At 44.6% G+C, this 20,294-nt stretch overlaps 1 protein-coding gene across 2 annotated transcripts in view; it reads left to right on the forward strand.

The window, feature by feature from the left end:
- Nucleotides 1-842: 842 nt before the first annotated feature.
- The window catches only part of LOC120979406 (dimethylaniline monooxygenase [N-oxide-forming] 2-like), a 91,138-nt gene continuing 71,686 nt past the window's right edge, over nucleotides 843-20,294 (forward strand). The window contains exons 1-2 of one of the 2 annotated variants that reach the window (XM_040408144.1): nucleotides 843-900; nucleotides 7,702-7,838. In XM_040408144.1, coding sequence (XP_040264078.1) covers nucleotides 7,707-7,838 — 132 coding nt within the window. In that variant the 5' untranslated portion in view covers nucleotides 843-900; nucleotides 7,702-7,706. Of the gene's footprint in view, nucleotides 901-7,701; nucleotides 7,839-16,990; nucleotides 17,108-20,294 lie in introns of those variants that run through there. The other variant, XM_040408145.1, reaches the window with a different exon arrangement.

A 20,294-nucleotide genomic window follows, 5' to 3' on the forward strand; every position in this document is an offset into this window, starting at 1 on the left:
TCTCTACACATTAAGGACTCATTCACATGATGCATCTGCAACGGGCACCTCCCCCTAGGGCCCTCTATATATAAAATGCGTCCCAGGTGTAGGAATGCCGAGTGGTATAGGTTATTGCACCAATTCTATTGCCAGCTTATACTATACTTGAAGAGGACCTATCACCATGAATTGTAATCCAGTCTGCAGGCAGCATGTCATAGAGCAGGAAGAGCTGAATAGATAGATAGAGGCACATTTATTAAAACGCCGGTCTTAATAAAGCCCCATAGCTAGAGGAGGATCTGCCGAAGTTATGTAGAGGTGCAAGCATCTCTATAACTTCGGCACATCCAGCACCGCTTCTAAATGTAAGCCAGCTTCCGAGCTGTCTTACATTTAGACCATTTTCTATGCCTAAAAGAGGCGTAGAAAATGGTAAATGAGACAGGCCTGCCGGTCCGTCCTCTTCCCCGCCCACCCCACGCCCACAATTTTAGACCTGCTGTGAGTGGGGAAAAGTCGCAGACAGTGGGGCAACTGTTGCGCTGCCATCTGCACTTGAAATACGTCTAATATAGGTTATACTGCTGCTGTATACGGATATTGCAAAATCTGCTTGAATGTCGGGAGATATAATATAGGCGTATTTTAGTATAATAAATGACCCCCATAGTCTTTTTGTCATTAGGAATATTTATTTTGTAAAACTGCTTACAACATCCCAAATATATATATAATACCTCTGAGTTATTCTGAAGACCTGCCTACTTCTCCCGACAGTCAAGCAGATTATGCAATATCCGTATACAGCAGCAGTATAACCTGAGGCTGCGAGCATAGGTTACTTATTACCTTTTATCAGTCTTGTCTCTGATACGGAAGCAGATTTTTAGCTGGAACGAGCTCCTTAAGATCAAGGTATTTTACTGGAAAAAAAACACGTTAGAGGTTTTAAAATGTAATCTTTACATTGTCCATCTGACAATAGGGATAGTTTATAAAATGAAAGTAAATAGTGCAAATTTGTCTTAACTGTGTAATGTACGTGCAACGAACAATCATCTTGTGAACATTTCTTTTGCAAACAAGGCCATACACATTTTAGTCTATATTGGCTGTTATAGTTCTTCAAAGTGACCATACATGTTCAAAAACTGGGAGATGGGTGAAAGATCTTTCTGGGAATGATCTTTCAACAAAATATCTTTCATCCAGGAAAGAGCTTTCATTAAAGAGGACATGTCACCACAAATACAATGCAATACATTCTGCAGGCAGCATGTTATAAAGTAGAACAGACTATCAGATAGATAGATAGATAGATAGATAGATAGATAGATAGATAGATAGATAGATAGATAGAAGATATTTACATAGGATTCAATAAAACTTGTAATTTATATCTTAGCTTTTTCTAACTTATGATCACCCCTGTGAACAGCTCTCAGTACACGGGGGAGGTATTATCAATGTGCATACAGAGGTACAGTAGCTGTCAGTCACTGATAGCCATCCACAGAGGTGGCCGTAAGTTTCCACAAATACACCTGCACTGCATCCGTGACAGGGAAATTAATATAGTTAATCTGTCTGTTAGTTCGGTGGGTGTCATATACAGATTTTTGGTGTGAGATACACCTGCACTGCATACGTGAGACCACAAGGGCACTTGAGTACATAAATTACGTTTGAAGAGCCACAATTCAGATGTCCTTTAATAGAAAAGGTATTGCCGCTGGAGTTATGGACAGTTGTAGTAGTGCGTATGCTTTTGCAGCATAAGCACTTAGGCTGCTTACACTTAATGCTTCCAATTGGACCGGTACTACCTAAACATGAATCGAGACTCAGTTTCGGTTTAAGTTGGCTGGGCGCCAGTAAGTTCTTTAGAGACTGGGCCCTCCTAAATGTCAGACGGGGTCTCTCTGGCAGAATCTTGTTCAGGATGGGGTCTCATCTGAGGATGAACCAGTGTTTGGAGGGGATCTTTTTAATCGTAATATGATTGCAGTTAAAAGTGGCTAGGAAGTTGGTACTATAACCTCCCATGGAAGGGTCCTTCTTGGTGGTCAAGCTTTTTTTATCCAGTAGGCAAACTTCCTGTGTGAGTGCACGGGCTCTATTGAAGTCCGCTTCTATTATCCCAGGGGGGAAGCCTTTCTGTGCAAATCTGGTGTGAATAATCTCACTCTGGGCGATGAAGTCATTGTCTTCTGAACAGTTCCGTCTGACACGTTTGAACTGACTAAATGGAATATTAGTCTTCCACTTCTTATAGTGGTTACTGGCAAAGTCGAGATAGCTGTTACAGTCTACTTTCTTAAAATATGTACGAGTAGTTATTTTTCCACTGGTGCAGCTAAGCTCTAAATCCAAATATTCGGCGGTTGACTTGCTGTGGGTCCCTGAAAGTGTGATGAACCAGCTGTTGTTATTAACATGTCTGATTAAACCTTCCACTGACGTACTGTCACCTTTCCATATAAAAATCAAGTTGTCAATATAACGACGATAAAAGATGATATTGTTGATCCAATATCCTGAATTGTAGATGTGGGTCTCCTCGAACGCCCCCATGAACAGATTGGCGAAATTGGACTCACTCATCACCCTTCATGGAGAGTCTCCACCCCCCATCCCAAACTCTCCTTCAGCCCCCGTGTCCACAGGTCACACTATATGTCTCAATTCTGTACTGGAAGATTACTCCAACTTCTCAATATCAACCAGCATTTGTCCACCATCTTTTTTTTATCTCTACCCCCTTTACTGGACCCAGCGACGTCGTATCCGATATTGAAAGGCCCAGGGACAACGACAATAACAAATTACTTTCATTCGTTGGGGACAAGACCCGCAAAACGAAAAAACTTAGAAGAGGTTGCAGAGGAGGCAAGGGCAAAAAGAAAAATGTGAAATTTTCCGAGACACCAGTTAAAGAAATAAAGATCTTCAATTTGTCCACTTATGTTTTAAACCCCGTCGTACTTATACATATTTTGAGAGTAGACTGTAACAGCTATCTTGACTTTGCCAGTAACCACTATAAGAAGTGGAAGACTAATATTCCATTTAGCCAGTTCAAACGTGTCAGACGGAACTGTTCAGAAGACAATGACTTCATCGCCAAGAGTTAGATGATTCACACCAGATTTGCACAGAAAGGCTTCCCCCCTGGGATAATAGAAGCGGCCTTCAATAGAGCCCATGCACTCGCACAGGAAGATTGCCTACTGGATAAAAAAAAGCTTGACCTCTAAGAAGGACCCTTCCGTGGGAGGTTATAGTACCAACTTTCTAACCACTTTTAACAGCAATCATACTACGATTAAAAAGATCCTCTCCAAACACTGGTTCATCCTCAAACAAGACCCCATCCTGACCAAGATTCTGCCAGAGAGACCCCGTCTGACATTTAGGAGGGCCCAGTCTCTGAAGAACTTACTGGCGCCAGCCAACTTAAACTGAAACTGAGTCTCGATTCATGTTCTGGTAGTACCAGTCCAATTGGAAGCTTTAAGTGTAAGCAGCCTAAGTGCTTACGCTGCAAAAGCATACACACTACTACAACTGTCCATAACTCCAGCGGCAATACCTTTTTATTAAAGGACATCTGAATTATGGCTCTTCAAACATAATTTATGTACTCGAGTGCCCTTGTGGCCTTCAGTATGTGGAGCGGACCATCCAGACTCTCCACGGTAGATTGAATAAACATAGATCTAATGTCAAAAAAAGATTTCTCCAACACAGTTTCTCCAGGCACGCTACTGAACACCATCAAGGCTCATTCCTTGGATTTACCATTACCCTGATAGAGCAGATCAAATCTAATGGTTACAACATCATCAAAACCTTGCGGAGACGAAAAATGTTTTGGATATATAAGCTCAACAGTTTGAATCCACGTTGTCTCAATTAAGCATTTGAGATTATTTCATGAAAGGGATATTTGAACCATAAGAACATCTACGGTATCGCTTCTTTTAAAAAACTTCTTTCCCCATGCTCTGATATTTAACCCCCCGAGTTTTTTCAAGTATATTCTGACTATAGTGCCCCTACTGTAGCCTGAAAATGAAATTGTAAAAAATTACCACGGCACTCTCTTTTCTTCAGCAATTCAGTGTTTATTCACCAATTCTTAGCGACGTTTCAACCAGTGCGGTCTTTCTCAAGCTGTGACGGGGTACTTACGGACTGTTACCTGACACCGCGGGCACCACCACTACATAATCCCACTGTTGTGCTGTTGCACTTTTCTTCTTCCTACTGTAGCCTGTGCATTGAGATATCCTACTCACTTTATACACCACTTCACGTTATTACCTTTTTCGCTCGTTGCAGTTACCATCAAACTGACACCGTCACAGTATATCATGCCTAATGCGAATGTTACTTCTAGGGATTAGCTTATCCTGCACTGTGATTATAATTGTACAGTTTATCTGGGAAATTAATTTTACTATATTGATAATTTTATTCTTATTTTAAGTGTCCATGTCATTTAGCATCCATTTTATTCAGTATCAAATTATCATTTTATTTGTTATCCAACTGTATATCTAATTCATGCCTATTATTATTATTATTATTATTATTATTATAATATATATATTTTTTTTTTTTAGCAAGAAAATTTCGACTAAAACCTTCAGGATCACAGGTGCATATCCATGAGGCCAACATAATTACAAAAACAAAATGGCTGCACACCATTATATATACAAACAATAGAGATAGGAAATGAGGGTCATTCTAGATAAAAGTGGTAGAATACCGACTATAAATGAGTATACATGAATAATGGAAGCTCTTAGCGCAAATACGTGTCGGGCCCATCCACCAGGCGTCAAGGTGGCTTCCGCAGATGGGTCCCTATCACTAAAGAAACTGCCTCACTTTGGACTTACCTAAGCCTACAATATTCAGGGCAGTGTAGGAACCAGCTACAAACATATTCTGCTCAGAAGTCCCAGGTAGATGGGCGTGTCCAGTCTAAAAGGGGTGCCACCCCCAACATGTTGCAAGAAAATTTAGACTAAAACCTTCAGGATCACAGGTGCATATCCATGAGGAAAACATAATTACAAAAACAAAATGGCTGCACACCATTATATATACAAACAATAGAGCTAGGAAATGGGGGTCATTCTAGATAAAAGTGGTACAATACCGACTATAAATGAGTATACATGTTGGGGGTGGCACCCCTTTTAGACTGGACACGCCCATCTACCTGGGACTTCTGAGCAGAATGTTTGTAGCTGGTTCCTACACTGCCCTGAATATTGTAGGCTTAGGTAAGTCCAAAGTGAGGCAGTTTCTTTAGTGATAGGGACCCATCTGCGGAAGCCACCTTGATGCCTGGTGGATGGGCCCAACACGTATGTGCGCTAAGAGCTTCCATTATTCATGTATACTCATTTATAGTCGGTATTGTACCACTTTTATCTAGAAGGACCCCCATTTCCTAGCTCTATTGTTTGTATATATAATGGTGTGCAGCCATTTTGTTTTTGTATTATTATTTATATTCATTGTTATTTATTTTTTCACATGTTCTTTGCTATGAGTGGCTTTTTATCCCCAAACGCCTCACTCTCCTCTGTAAGCCTCGCCTCTTGTCTCCTCTTCCACCCCCTATCATTGTCTAGGGACGTTTTTATTCTTCCCCTTTCCATTTTATGTTCTCCTCCCACCCTCCCTTTCTCCCACGAGCGGGTTCGGTGCAGTTAACACCGCTCGTCCCCTTCGATGCGCTCCTCCTGCCACCCGCCCATACATTCTAACTGGGCAGGAGGAGTAGCGTCTGGTTGCTGGGTGATGGAGCGGTCATTTGACCGCCGCTGCAGTCACATGACCGCGCCCAGCAGAGCGATGTGTTCCGGCTTTATCTCTCAGCCAGATACCGCTCCAACGATCTAAATTTCAAATTAATTTAATTTTTATTTTTTTTAATACACCACGCTGACCACCAATGTTTTACCCACCAGTGACCCTCATTTAAATATTATATTAATTTGCAAGCCACCTTCCACTCCCCCTTCTATGCCATTTTGGAGTTTTTTAAGTATTTAAGTGTGTCTTGAAGTTTGTGTTTATTGTATGAGCAGTCTGTACCTGATGAATGGGTGCTTTCTGCCCCGAAATACGTTGCACCACCTGCTAAGTCATTAAATCAAGTTTGTGTCATCATCAAAGATTGGTATTTGCGCCGTGGGAGTTTCTTCTTTCTACTTAACTTTGCCACTTCCTCCAGCAGGACTTGCGACATACTAAAATACAGTTTGAAATATACAAAAACTTGCATGAAAAATGATAAATTAAACAGATCTACCGACCCGCCCTCTTCCTGCCCACACCACGCTCCTTTTTCTTGGCATTCGGGAAAAGCTGCATGAGCGGCAAAATGTTGCAGATTTTGCTACAAAAAATCATTGTGACAAAATCTGCAACATTAATACACCAAAAAGTGACGAATAATTCATAATAAATGTCCCCCAAAATGTTTAATGAAAACATACCGTATTAGGCTACTTTCACACTAGCGTTCGGGGCTCCGCTTTTGAGTTCCGTTTGAAGGCTCTCACAAGCGGCCCCGAACGGATCCGTCCAGCCCTAATGCATTCTGAGTGGATGCGGATCCGCTCAGAATGCATCAGTTTGGCACCGTTTGTCCTCCGTTCCGCTCAGCAGGCGGACCCCTGAACGCAGCTTGCAGCGTTCGGGTGTCCGCCTGGCCGTGCGGAGGCAAACGGATCCGTCCAGACTTACAATGTAAGTCAATGGGGACGGATCCGTTTGAAGTTGACACTATATGGCTCAATTTTCAAACGGATCCGTCCCCCATTGACTTTCAATGTAAAGTCAAAACTGATCCGTTTGCATTATCATGAACAAACAAAAAAAAAAAAAAATTATAATTTTTTTTTTTTTTTTTTCATGGTAATGCAAACGGATCCGTTCTGAACGGATCTAAGCGTTTGCATTATAGGTGCGGATCCGTCTGTGCAGATACCAGACGGATCCGCACCTAACGCAGGTGTGAAAGTAGCCAAAACTGGGTGAAAACAGTTTTGACCAAATCTGGTCCTCAAGACCTAACAATACTGTAGGGAGAATTGATGAAGCAGTTAAAGCAGTTAGAATTGATAGAGCAGTTTCTGTTAGCTGCGACACCTAATGCCAGCATTTCAAATGCTCATTCCTACCACTAGCACTCAGTTAAAGGAGTTCAATAACTCTAACTGATGACGCAACCTCTGGATAGGTCATCAGTATCTGATGAATGGGGGTTCAATACCCGGGATTCCGCCACCCCCACAATCAGCTGTTTGTGAAGGCACCGACGCAGTGGTCTTCTCGCAGCTTACCAAGCACAACGCCGAACATTGTATAGTGGCTGTGCTTGGTATTGCAGGCCCCTTCACTTGAATGGGACAGAGCTGTGCCTCGGGCAAGTTACCGATAAACTTGATGTCATTGGCCTAGGGTAAGGTGCAAGGAGCCTGTGGCACTCACAGGAGCACTGATGCCTTCTCAACCAGCTGATTGGCAGTGTTCCTGGCTGTCAGACTCCAACTAACAGATACTGATGACCTATCTAAGTGTCCGATGCCCCTTAAACCTGAGTTCATATTTTTAATGTGAATAGTATGGCATAACATTTCAAATGCATTCATTTTTAACTTTCAAATTTTGAACTTTATTTTTCAGTAACTATGTCGAAGAAAGTGGCTATTATTGGTGCAGGGTGCAGTGGCCTCGCAGCCATCAAATGTTGTGTAGAAGAAGGTCTGGAGCCTACATGTTTTGAGCAGAGTGATGGAATCGGAGGACTTTGGAGGTTCACAGTAAGGATCTTTAGATTACATTTTCATTAAAGTGTAACTGCCATTTATGTATATTTCCTTCTACAGTGAAAGGGAACATTTTTCTAATATGCTTTATTTAGTGAAGTTGTACACTTATAGGAGAAAACTTAAATGTTCCTTAGCAGCGCCCATTAAATAAGCATTACTAATAGAGTTGAGCGGACACCTGGATGTTCGGGTTCGACGAGTTCGGCCGAACTTGAAAAAAAAGTTCGGGACCCGAACTTGACCCTGGACCCGAACCCCATTGAAGTCAATGGGGACCCGAACTTTTGGCCACTAAAATGGCTCTAAAATAGTCCTGGAAAGGGCTAGAGGGCGGCAAAAGGCGCTTAAGAGCATGGCAACTGTTCTGCAAACAAAAGTGGATAGGGAAATGACTTAAAATAACATAAAATACAGAAAAATTAAAAATAACAATCTGGATCTAGGAGTAGGAGGTTGAGGAGGAGGTGGATGGGTGGATGTGGCGGTGTAGGTTGACGTGGCGGTGTAGGTGGAAGCGGCGGTGAAGGAGGTATAGGTAGCCAACACTGATTTGTGTTATTTTTTATTTTTAAATTGGGGTATCCCCCAAAATATTGGGACATACAGTACAGACCAAAAGTTTGGACACACCTTCTCATTCAAAGAGTTTTCTTTATTTTCATGACTATGAAGGCATCAAAACTATGAATTAACACATGTAGAATTATATACATAACAAGCAAGTGTGAAACAACTGAAAATATGTCATATTCTAGGTTCTTTAAAGTAGCCACCTTTTGCTTTGATTACTGCTTTGCACACTCTTGGCATTCTCTTGATGAGCTTCAAGAGGTAGTCCCCTGAAATGGTCTTCCAACAGTCTTGAAGGAGTTCCCAGAGATGCTTAGCACTTGTTGGCCCTTTTGCCTTCACTCTGCGGTCCAGCTCACCCCAAACCATCTCGATTGGGTTCAGGTCCGGTGACTGTGGAGGCCAGGTCATCTGGCGCAGCACCCCATCACTCTCCTTCATGGTCAAATAGCCTTTACTTTCAAAGTTTTCCCAATTTTTCGGCTGACTGACTGACCTTCATTTCTTAACCACTACAGGACCGCCGTACGCAGGATTGCGTCTTTGCGGCGGCCCTGTTATTCTGGATGGACGTGAGATTTCCTGTGAATGCGCGCACACAGGCGCGTGTGTTCACAGGAACCTGAGGTAAACTAGCTGATCTACAGCCTGCCAGCGGCGATCGTTCACTGGCAGGCTGTAGATGCGATTTTTTTTAACTCCTAAAAGGTATATTAGACGCTGTTTTGATAACAGCGTCTAATATACCTGCTACCTGGTCCTCTGGTGGTCCCTTTTGCTTGGATCGACCACCAGAGGACACAGGCAGCTCTGTAATAAGTAGCACCAAACACCACTACACTACTCCCCCCCCTGTCACTTAATAACCCCTTATCACCCCATATTAGACTCCCTGATCACCCCCCTGTCATTGATCAACCCCCTGTCATTGATCACCCCCCTGTAAGGCTCCATTCAGACGTCCGTATGTGTTTTGCGGATCCGATCCATGGATCCGCTGATCCGCAAAACACATACAGACGTCTGAATGGAGCCTTACAGGGGGGTGATCAATGACATATAGCCCATATAGATTCCCTGATCACCCCCCTGTCATTGATCACCCCCCTGTAAGGCTGGCTCCATTCAGAGGTCCGTATGTGTTTTGCGGATCCATGGATCTGATCCGCAAAACACATACGGACGTCTAAATGGAGCCTTACAGGGGGGTGATCAATGACAGGGGGGGTGATCACCCCATATAGACTCCCTGATCACCGCCCTGTCATTGATCACCCCCCTGTAAGGCTCCATTCAGACGTCCGTATGTGTTTTGCGGATCCGATCCATTGATCCGTGGATCCGCAAAACACATACGGACCTCTGAATGGAGCCTTACAAGGGGGTGATCACCCCATATAGACTCCCTGATCACCCCCCTGTCATTGATCACCCCCCTGTAAGGCTCCATTCAGACATTTTTTTGGCACAAGTTAGCGGAAATTGATATTTATTTATTTTTTTCTTGTTTTTTCTTACAAAGTCTCATATTCCACTAACTTGTGACAAAAAATTAAATCTCACATGAACTCACCATACCCCTCTCGGAATCCAAATGCGTAAATTTTTTTAGACATTTATATTCCAGACTTCTTCTCACGCTTTAGGGCCCCTAAAATGCCAGGGCAGTATAAATACACCACATGTGACCCCATTTTGGAAAGAAGACACCTCAAGGTATTTTGTGAGGGGCATGGCGAGTTCATGTAAAATTTCATTTTTTGTCACAAGTTAGCGGAAAGGGAGACTTTGTGAGAAAAAAAAAATAATAATAATTTCCGCTAACTTGTGCAAAAAAAAAAAAACTTCTATGAACTCGCCATGCCCCTCACGGAATACCTTGGGGTGTCTTCTTTCCAAAATGGCATTTTAGGGGCCCTAAAGCGTGAGAAGAAGTCTGGAATCCAAATGCCCTCCTAAAAGATACTCATTGGAATTTGGGCCCCTTTGTGCACCTAGGCTGCAAAAAAGTGTCACACATGTGGTATCGCCGTACTCAGGAGAAGTAGGGCAATGTGTTTTGGGGTGTCTTTTTACACATGCCCATGCTGGGTGAGAGAAATATCTCTCCATAATGACAACTTTCTATAAAAAAAATGGGAAAAGTTGATATTTCTCTCACCCAGCATGGGTATATGTAAAAATACACCCCAAAACACATTGCCCTACTTCTCCTAGGTACGGCGATACCACATGTGTGACACTTTTTTGCAGCCTAGGTGGGCAAAGGGGCTTTTAGGATTTTACAGGGCATTTTTTTACACATTTAGATTACTACCCCACAAGTGACCCCATTTTGGAAAGAAGACACCCCAAGGTATTTCGTGATGGGCATAGTGAGTTCATGGAAGTTTTTATTTTTTGTCACAAGTTAGTGGAATATGAGACTTTGTAAGAAAAAATAAAAAAATCATCATTTTCCGCTAACTTGTGACAAAAAATAAAAAGTTCTATGAACTCACTATGCCCATCAGTGAATACCTCAGGGTGTCTACTTTCCGAAATGCGGTCATTTGTGGGGTGTTTGTACTGTCTGGCCATTGTAGAACCTCCGGAAACATGACAGGTGCTCAGAAAGTCAGAGTTGCTTCAAAATGCGGAAATTCACATTTTTGTACCATAGTTTGTAAATGCTATAACTTTTACCCAAACCATTTTTTTACCCAAACATTTTTTTTTTATCAAAGACATGTAGAACAATAAAGTTAGAGAAAAATTTATATAGAAATGTAGTTTTTTTTAAAAAAAATTTACAACTGAAAGTGAAAAATGTAATTTTTTTGCAAAGATTTAGTTAAATTTCGATTAATAACAAAAAAAGTAAAAATGTCTGCAGCAATAAAATACCACCAAATGAAAGCTCTATTAGTGAGAAGAAAAGGAGGTAAAATTCATTTGGGTGGTAAGTTGTATGACCGAGAAATAAACCGTGAAATTAGTGTAGTGCAGAATTGTAAAAAGTGGTCTGGTCATTAAGGGTGTTTAAGCTAGGGGGGCTGAGGTGGTTAAAGTAATGATGGCCACTCGTTTTTCTTTACTTAGCTGCTTTTTTCTTGCCATAATACAAATTCTAACAGTCTATTCAGTAGGACTATCAGCTGTGTATCCACCTGACTTCTCCTCAACGTCACTGATGGTCCCAACCCCATTTATAAGGCAAGAAATCCCACTTATTAAACCAGACAGGGCACACCTGTGAATTGAAAACCATTTCAGGGGACTACCTCTTGAAGCTCATCAAGAGAATGCCAAGAGTGTGCAAAGCAGTAATCAAAGCAAAAGGTGGCTACTTTGAAGAACCTAGAATATTACATATTTTCAGTTGTTTCACACTTGTTTGTTATGTATATAATTCCACATGTGTTAATTCATAGTTTTGATGCCTTCAGTGTGAATCTGCAATTTTCATAGTCATGAAAATAAAGAAAACTCTTTGAATGAGAAGGTGTGTCCAAACTTTTGGTCTGTACTGTATAACAAAATAAAACATAGAATAAGTGCACTTGAGTACAAGAATGGATGGCTGAGGCTGGTATAAATGTCTATTCTGCACAAGGTACGGACAAGTCCTGTGGGATCCATGCTTGGTTCATTTTAATAAACGTAAGCTTGTCCACATTGGCTGTGACCTGTGATAATGCTCTCTGCCGTGCTAAACACACGTTCCCACTATACACTGGCTGCAGGGCAGGTCAGCACCTCCAAGGCTGACAAACCTTTTCCACATTTGAGCCATGCTAACCCTGCCTTCTCAGGTGCTGGAGGTGCCCCAGCTGCGTTGGCGACCTCTTCCTCCTCCTCTGCCTTCGCCTTGTGCTTCCACTGTGCCCCCGCTGTCAGGTGGGAATGCCATCAGCAGCGTGCGCTTGTAGTCGCAAATCTTCCAATCAGTAGCAGATGTTTTGACTAAATTTAGTTCCCTGTCAGCAATGCACAGCAGGGGTTCATTAACGGCAAAAGCGGGTTCATGTTGCCCAGCAATAGAACAGAGGATTTTGAGAGATTTAGGCCCCTGTCACCCAGGCACAGTAGGGGTTCATTCACGGCAAAAGGGGGTTCATGTCACCCAGCAATAGAACAGAGGATTTTGAGAGATTTAGGCCCCTGTCACCCAGGCACAGCAGGGGTTTGTATACGCCAAAAATGGTAAAATGTCACCCGACAATTGCAAACAAATGTGGATAGGGAAATAACTTAAAATGAAATAAAATAACTAAAAATTACAAATTATTAACCTGCAACTCAGAGAATAAGGTGGATATGGAGTCGGAAGTTGAGGAGGCGGTGAATGTGGTGTTGTAGGTGGAGGCAGCAATGGATGAGGAGGAGGTAGCCAACAATGTTTTTTTATTTTTTTTTTATTGGGGTAGGTAGCCCCCAAAATATTGTGACAAATAAAATAAAAAATAAAACAAAGAGTCATTGCACTTGACTTGAGTACAAGAATGTATGTTTGATGGTGGTATAAATGTCTATTCTGCACAAGGTACAGAAAAGTCTCGTGGGATCCAAGCCTGGTTCATTTTAATGAACGTGAGCTTGTCCATGTTGGCTGTGGACAGGCGGCTGCGTCTGTCTGTAATGATGCCTGCTGCCATGCTAAATACACGTTAAGAGAGTACACTGGCTGCAGGGCAGGCCAGCACCTCCAAGGCATACAGGGCAAGCTCTGGCCATGTGGACAATTTGGAGACCCAGAAGTTGAATGGGGCAGAACCATCAGTCAGTACGTGTAGGCGTGTGCACAGGTACTGTTCCACCATGTTGCCTCCTGCTAACACGCTCCATATCAGCAGTTGGGGCCGGTTGTTGAGGCGAGGTGACAAAGCTTATCCACATGTCGGCCATGCTAACCCTGCCTCTGAGGTGCTGGCGCTGACACAGCTGCGTTGGCGACCTCTTACTCCAGCCCTGCCTTCGCCTTGTTCTTCCACTTGTCCCCCGGCGTCAGTCGGGAATGCTCTCAGGAGCGCGTCTACCAGCGTGCGCCTGTAGTCGGGCATCTTCCGATCACGCTCCAGTGAGGGAATTAAGGACGGCACATTGTCTTTGTAACGGGGATCCAGCAGAGTGGCCACCCAGTAGTCAGCACACGTGAATTTCTGCACCACCAAATTCAGCACATTCGCCAGGCAAGGGATGTGCGTCAAACCGGCTAGTCCCAGAGCTTCAACGAGATTTCGCCCATTATCGCACACCACCAGGCCGAGCTTGAGGCTCACTGGCAGCAACCACTCGTCGGTCTGTTGTTCTATACAACGCCACAACTCCTGCGTGGTGTGGGCCTGTCCCCCAAACACATCATTTTCAGAACGGCCTGCTGACGTTTACCCCGGGCTGTGCTGAAGTTGGTGGTGAAGGTCTGTCGCTGACCGGATGAGGAGGTGGTAGAAGAGGAGGAGGAAGCCGAGTAGGAAGAGGAGGGAACAAGAGGAAAATAATGATGCCTTGCGATCCTTGGCGGCGGAAGGACGTGCGCCAAACAGCTCTCCGCCTGGGGCCCAGCCGCCACTACATTTACCCAGTGTGCAGTTAGGGAGATATAGCGTCCCTGGTCGTGCTTACTGGTCCACGTATCTGTGGTTAAGTGGACCTTGCCACAGATGGCGTTGCGCAGTGCACACTTGATTTTATCGGATACTTGGTTGTGCAGGGAGGGCACGGCTCTCCTGGAGAAGTAGTGGCGGCTGGGAACGACGTACTGTGGGATAGCAAGCGACATGAGCTGTTTGAAGCTGTCCGTCTCCACCAGCCTGAATGACAGCATTTCATAGGCCAGTAGTTTAGAAATGCTGGCATTCAGGGCCAGGGATCGAGGGTGGCTAGGTGGGAATTTACGCTTTCTATCAAAGGTTTGTGAGATGGAGAGCTAAACGCTTCCGTGTGACATGGTGGAGATGCTTGGTGACGGAGGTGGTGTTGTTGGTGGCACATCCTCTGTTTGCTGGGCGGCTGGTGCCAACGTTCCTCCAGAGGCGGAGGAAGAGGCCAAGGCAGCAGCAGAAGAGGGAGCAGGAGGGGCCTGGTCATGCAGGTTGTGCTAAGGTTCAGAACGTTAATGCCTCGCTTCAGGCTCTGATGGCACAGCGTGCAAACCACTCGGGTCTTGTCGTCAGCACATTGTGTGAAGAAGTGCCATGCCAGGGAACTCCTTGAAGCTGCCTTTGTTGTGCTCGGTCCCTGGTGACGGTGGCCAGTAGCCGGCGAACTGTTTTGGCGACGGCTGCTCTGCTTTTGCACCCTGCTCCCGCTTTTGCTATGCTGTTGGCTCGGTCTCACCACTGCCTCTTCCTCCAAACTCTGAAAGTCAGTGGCACGACCTTCATTCCATGTGGGGTCTAGGACCTCATCGTCCCCTGCATCGTCTTCCACCCAGTCTTCTTCCGTGACCTCCTTTTCGGTCTGCACACTGCAGAAAGACGCAGCAGTTGGCACCTGTGTTTCATCATTATCAGAGACGTGCTGAGGTGGTATTCCCATGTCCTCATCAGGAAACATAAGTGGTTGTGCGTCAATGCATTCTATGTCTTCCACCCCTGGGGAAGGGCTAGGTGGATGCCCTTGGGAAACCCTGCCAGCAGAGTCTTCAAACAGCATAAGAGACTGCTGCATGACTTGAGGCTCAGACAGGTTCCCCGATATGCACGGGGGTGATGTCACAGACTGATGAGCATGGGTTTCAAGTGCCACCTGTGTGCTTTCTGCAGAAGACTGGGTGGGAGATAATGTGAACGTGCTGGATCCACTGTCGGCCACCCAATTGACCAGCGCCTGTACTTGCTCAAGCTTTAACATCCTTAAAACGGCATTAGGCCCGACCAAATATCGCTGTATATTCTGGCGGCTACTGGGACCTGAGGTAGTAGGTTCAGTAGGACGTGTAGCTGTGGCAGAACGGCCACGTCCTCTCCCTGCACCAGAGGCTCCACTAACACCACGACCATGACCGCGTCCCTTATTAGATCTTTGCCTCATAGTTAGCGTTCACAAAGCAAAGTAAAAAGTGGTTAAGTCTGTTAAAAATGATTAACCGCCAATAAAAACTCTGATGTAGAGTATTGCACAAAAAAAAAAATTTTTTAACTCCATATGACAGCGGTATTTGTGGCCTAAATTTCATAGTAACTTATGCACGGCTAATCCCAGATGTGGAGTATATCAGAGGGTTTTTTCACCCCAGTAACTAAAAAGCCGTATTTCTGGCCTAAATGTGACAGTCACTTATGCATGTCTAATCCCAGATGTGCAGTATATTAGAGGGTTTTTTCACCCCAGTAACCAAAAAGATGTATTTCTGGCCTAAATGTGACAGTCACTTATGCATGTCTAATCCCAGATGTGCAGTATATTAGAGGGTTTTTTCACCCCAGTAACCAAAAAGATGTATTTCTGGCCTAAATGTAACAGTCACTTATGCATGTCTAATCCCAGATGTGCAGTATATATTAGGGTTTTTTTTCACCCCAGTAACCAAAAAGCCGTATTTCTGGCCTAAATGTGACAGTCACTTATGCACGTCTAATCCCAGATTTTGCAGTATATTAGAGGGTTTTTCCACCCCAGTAACCAAAAAGATGTATTTCTGGCCTAAATGTGACAGTCACTTATGCATGTCTTATCCCAGATTTTGCAGTATATTAGAGGGTTTTTTCACCCCAGTAACCAAATAGATGTATTTCTGGCATAAATGTGACAGTCACTTATGCACGTCTTATCCCAGATGTGCAGTATATTAGAGGGTTTTTTCACCCCAGTAAGCAAAAAGATGTATTTCTGGACTTGCAGATAGCCTGTGCTGGTGCACTATCGTTGCATAAAATGGCTGCCGATTATGTAATGATATTGACAAACTGAAGTAAAAAAAGTTAGTTTTCAGCAGTAGTTGGCTCAGGGCAGGCTTAAAAAAATTGTGCACTGCACCCACAAAACACATTTGCTGTAGATCGCTGAGTAAAAAAAGCAGTCCTTGATAAGATTTCTCCCTGAGCTCTCCCTCACAGCAGCTGCAGCCTCTCCCTACACTAATCTGAGCAGAGTGACTGTGGGCTCTACGTGACTCCAGCTTAAATAGAGGCTGGGTCACATGCTGCAGTTGGCCAATCACAGCCATGCCAATAGTAGGCATGGCTGTGATGGCCTTTTGGGGCAAGTAGTATGACGCTTGTTGATTGGCTGCTGTGCAGCCTTTCAAAAGCGCCAAAAAAGCGCCGAACACCGAACCCGAACTTTTACGTAAATGTTCGGGTCCGGGTGCCGAATAACCTAAAGTTAGGTACGAACCCGATCTTTACAGTTCGGGTTCGCTCAACTCTAATTACTAAGGCACATCCGTCTTCCTTGTACAGTACAGTGCAGTACAGATTGTGAAGACGGCTGGGCTCTCCGCTGCTGTCCTCACTGCTTCCTCACATACTGTACAGGATGTTACTATGTGTACCCTAAATATGTGTTCATCTCCCTGCTATTTCTCATTGATCAGTGTGGTCAGCGCTGACAGTGAGAGATCCCCGGTGCTGAATAACTAACCAGCCCCAGGAGATCCTTGACAGCAAGCAGTAAGCTCTTGCTATTGTAAATGCACGGAGACAGGGGGAAGCTCATTTACAGTATAGGAGGACAGCATGTTGTTTCTTACCTCTGTTTTTCTACGGGTAAGTTGTCATTTTACCCTTTCAGCCACATAAATGAACTAGTTGTTTTTGGACGAGTTCTGGATCAATAGCCTGATAAAATGTTTCTTTATCACGTCTATTTTATATGATCTGTGGAATTGCAATGTAGCTATGCAGCATGGATTCACAGAAGATAAAGGCTGATTCTATGAACTATATTGTACACTGTAGCCATTTGCACTTTGCACAGATTTTTGTATTTACTCCTGGCTGCTGTTGACTCAGCACCATTTGCTCTCATTACTCTCTCACTCATTGGGGTGAAAGGTTTGTAATCTGAAGATCCAGTAGGATTCATGATTTATAATGCATTGGTAATTGTTTCTAGAGGATTCAGTGATTCTTTTGATAATGATTAAACTGAGTAATGCAGGATCCTGATTAGTGTTGAGCGAAGCAAAACATTTGATTTAAAACAATTGATCATTTGTATAGTGTCTTGACGGCACATACAATTTGTGCTGTCACAACGGACGTTACTATCTATTTTTTGTGTCCCGATGTTGGTATTACAAATATTGGTTTTGCTGAAGTAACACACCTGGGGCAAGTATGTTTTACAGTTAAAATATCACTGGCATATTGGATATTGTTACAGTTTTGAGCTTAAGGAAAAGTGAGACCTCAATCGAATCACTTCACGTATTTTTAAGTGCTTTAACCCTATATTTTTAATAAATACTACTGATGCCCCTAGAAACCTGTGTTTTTCACTCCAATTCACAATAATTCCATGGGATTCCTCTAAGTTTGGCCGCTGCAGGAGGGTGCAGCTTCAGTACAGCATCACTGAGAATAAACAGTTATCAATATTGTGCCTGCTGCGTCTGTTAAGCAGTAGTGTTGATCGAGCACCAAAGTGCTCGGGTGTTCGGGTGCTCAGGTCAAACAACTCGGGATGCTCGGGTGCTCGGCACAATAGAAGTCAATGGGAGAACCCGAGCATTAAACCAGGCACCCCCTGCTCTGAAGAGGGGAGGGTGTCTGGTTCATAGGAAAAAGTCAGAAATAAATGGAAACACCACCAAAATGGTTCGGGAACAGCAGTGAAAGGGCTTTGAATAATTACAAGTAACTGGCACTCCAATACACCCTTTATTACACATAAAGGAGGGCATCATACACTAGAGTTGAGCGAACACCTGGATGTTCGGGTTCGAGAAGTTCGGCCGAACTTCCCGGAAATGTTTGGGTTCGGGATCCGAACCCCACCCGAACTTCGTCCCGAACCCCATTGAAGTCAATGGGGACCCGAACTTTTCAGCACTAAAAAGGCTGTAAAACAGCCCAGGAAAGAGCTAGAGGGCTGCAAAAGGCAGCAACATGTAGGTAAATCCCCTGCAAACAAATGTGGATAGGGAAATGAATTAAAATAAAAATAAAAATAATAAAAATTAACCAATCAATTGGACAGAGGTCCAAAATCAGAGAATCGGGCTTCACGTCAGCTGAGAATCAGTCTCTTCATGCCATAGCAGAGAATCTGGCTTCATGTCAGCAGAGAATTAGTCTTCATGTCATAGCAGAGAATCAGGCTTCACGTCACCCACCACTGGAACAGGCCACTGTCACATATTTAGGCCCTGGCACCCAGACAGAGGAGAGAGGTCCCGTAACAGAGAATCTGGCTTCATGTCAGCACAGAATCAGTCTTCATGTCATAGCAGAGAATCAGGCTTCACGTCACCCACCACTGGAAGAGGCCACTGTCACACATTTAGGCCCTGGCACCCAGACAGAGGAGAGAGGTACCGTAACAGAGAATCTGGCTTCATGTCAGCAGAGAATCAGTCTCTTCATGCCATAGCAGAGAATCTGGCTTCATGTCAGCAGAGAATCGGTCTTCATGTCATATGCAGAGAATCAGGCTTCACGTCACCCACCACTGGAAGAGGCCACTGTCACACATTTAGGCCCTGGCACCCAGACAGAGGAGAGAGGTCCCGTAACAGAGAAACTGGCTTCATGTCAGCACAGAATCAGTCTTCATGTTATAGCAGAGAATCAGGCTTCACGTCACCCACCACTGGAACAGGCCACTGTCACATATTTAGGCCCCGGCACCCAGACAGAGGAGAGGTTCATTCAACTTTGGGTTGCCCCGCAATATAATGGTAAAATGAAAATAAAAATAGGATTGAATGAGGAAGTGCCCTGGAGTACAATAATATATTGTTAAGGGGAGGTAGTTAATGTCTAATCTGCACAAGGGATGGACAGGTCCTGTGGGATCCATGCCTGGTTCATTTTTATGAACGTCAGCTTGTCCACATTGGCTGTAGACAGGCGGCTGCGTTTGTCTGTAATGACGCCCCCTGCCGTGCTGAATACACGTTCAGACAAAACGCTGGCCGCCGGGCAGGCCAGCACCTCCAAGGCATAAAAGGCTAGCTCTGGCCACGTGGACAATTTGGAGACCCAGAAGTTGAATGGGGCCGAACCATCAGTCAGTACGTGGAGGGGTGTATCAGGTGGTGGTGCAGTTAGCTGTGGCGTGGTGACAAAACTTTTCCACATCTCTGCCATGCTAACCCTGCCCTCAGAGGAGCTGGCCGTGACACAGCTGCGTTGGCGACCTCTTGCTCCTCCTCTGCCTTCGCCTTGGGCTTCCACTGGTTCCCCTGTGACATTTGGGAATGCTCTCAGTAGCGCCTCTACCAACGTGCGCTTGTACTCGCGCATCTTCCTATCACGCTCCAGTGTAGGAAGTAAGGTGGGCACATTGTCTTTGTACCGGGGATCCAGCAGGGTGGCAACCCAGTAGTCCGCACACGTTAAAATGTGGGCAACTCTGCTGTCGTTGCGCAGGCATTGCAGCATGTAGTCGCTCATGTGTGCCAGGCTGCCCAGAGGTAAGGACAAGCTGTCCTCTGTGGGAGGCGTATCGTCATCGTGCTGTGTTTCCCCCCAGCCACGCACCAGTGATGGGCCCGAGCTGCTTTGGGTGCCACCCCGCTGTGAATATGCTTCATCCTCATCCTCCTCCACCTCCTCCTCATCCTCGTCCTCCAGTAGTGGGCCCTGTCTGGCCACATTTGTACCTGGCCTCTGCTGTTGCAAAAAACCTCCCTCTGAGTCACTTCGAAGAGACTGGCCTGAAAGTGATAAAAATGACCCCTCTTCCTCCTCTTCCTTCTGGGCCACCTCCTCTTCCATCATCGCCCTA

The sequence above is a fragment of the Bufo bufo genome, chromosome 9 (genome assembly GCF_905171765.1).
Source record: "Bufo bufo chromosome 9, aBufBuf1.1, whole genome shotgun sequence".
NCBI classification, from domain to species: Eukaryota; Metazoa; Chordata; class Amphibia; order Anura; family Bufonidae; genus Bufo; species Bufo bufo.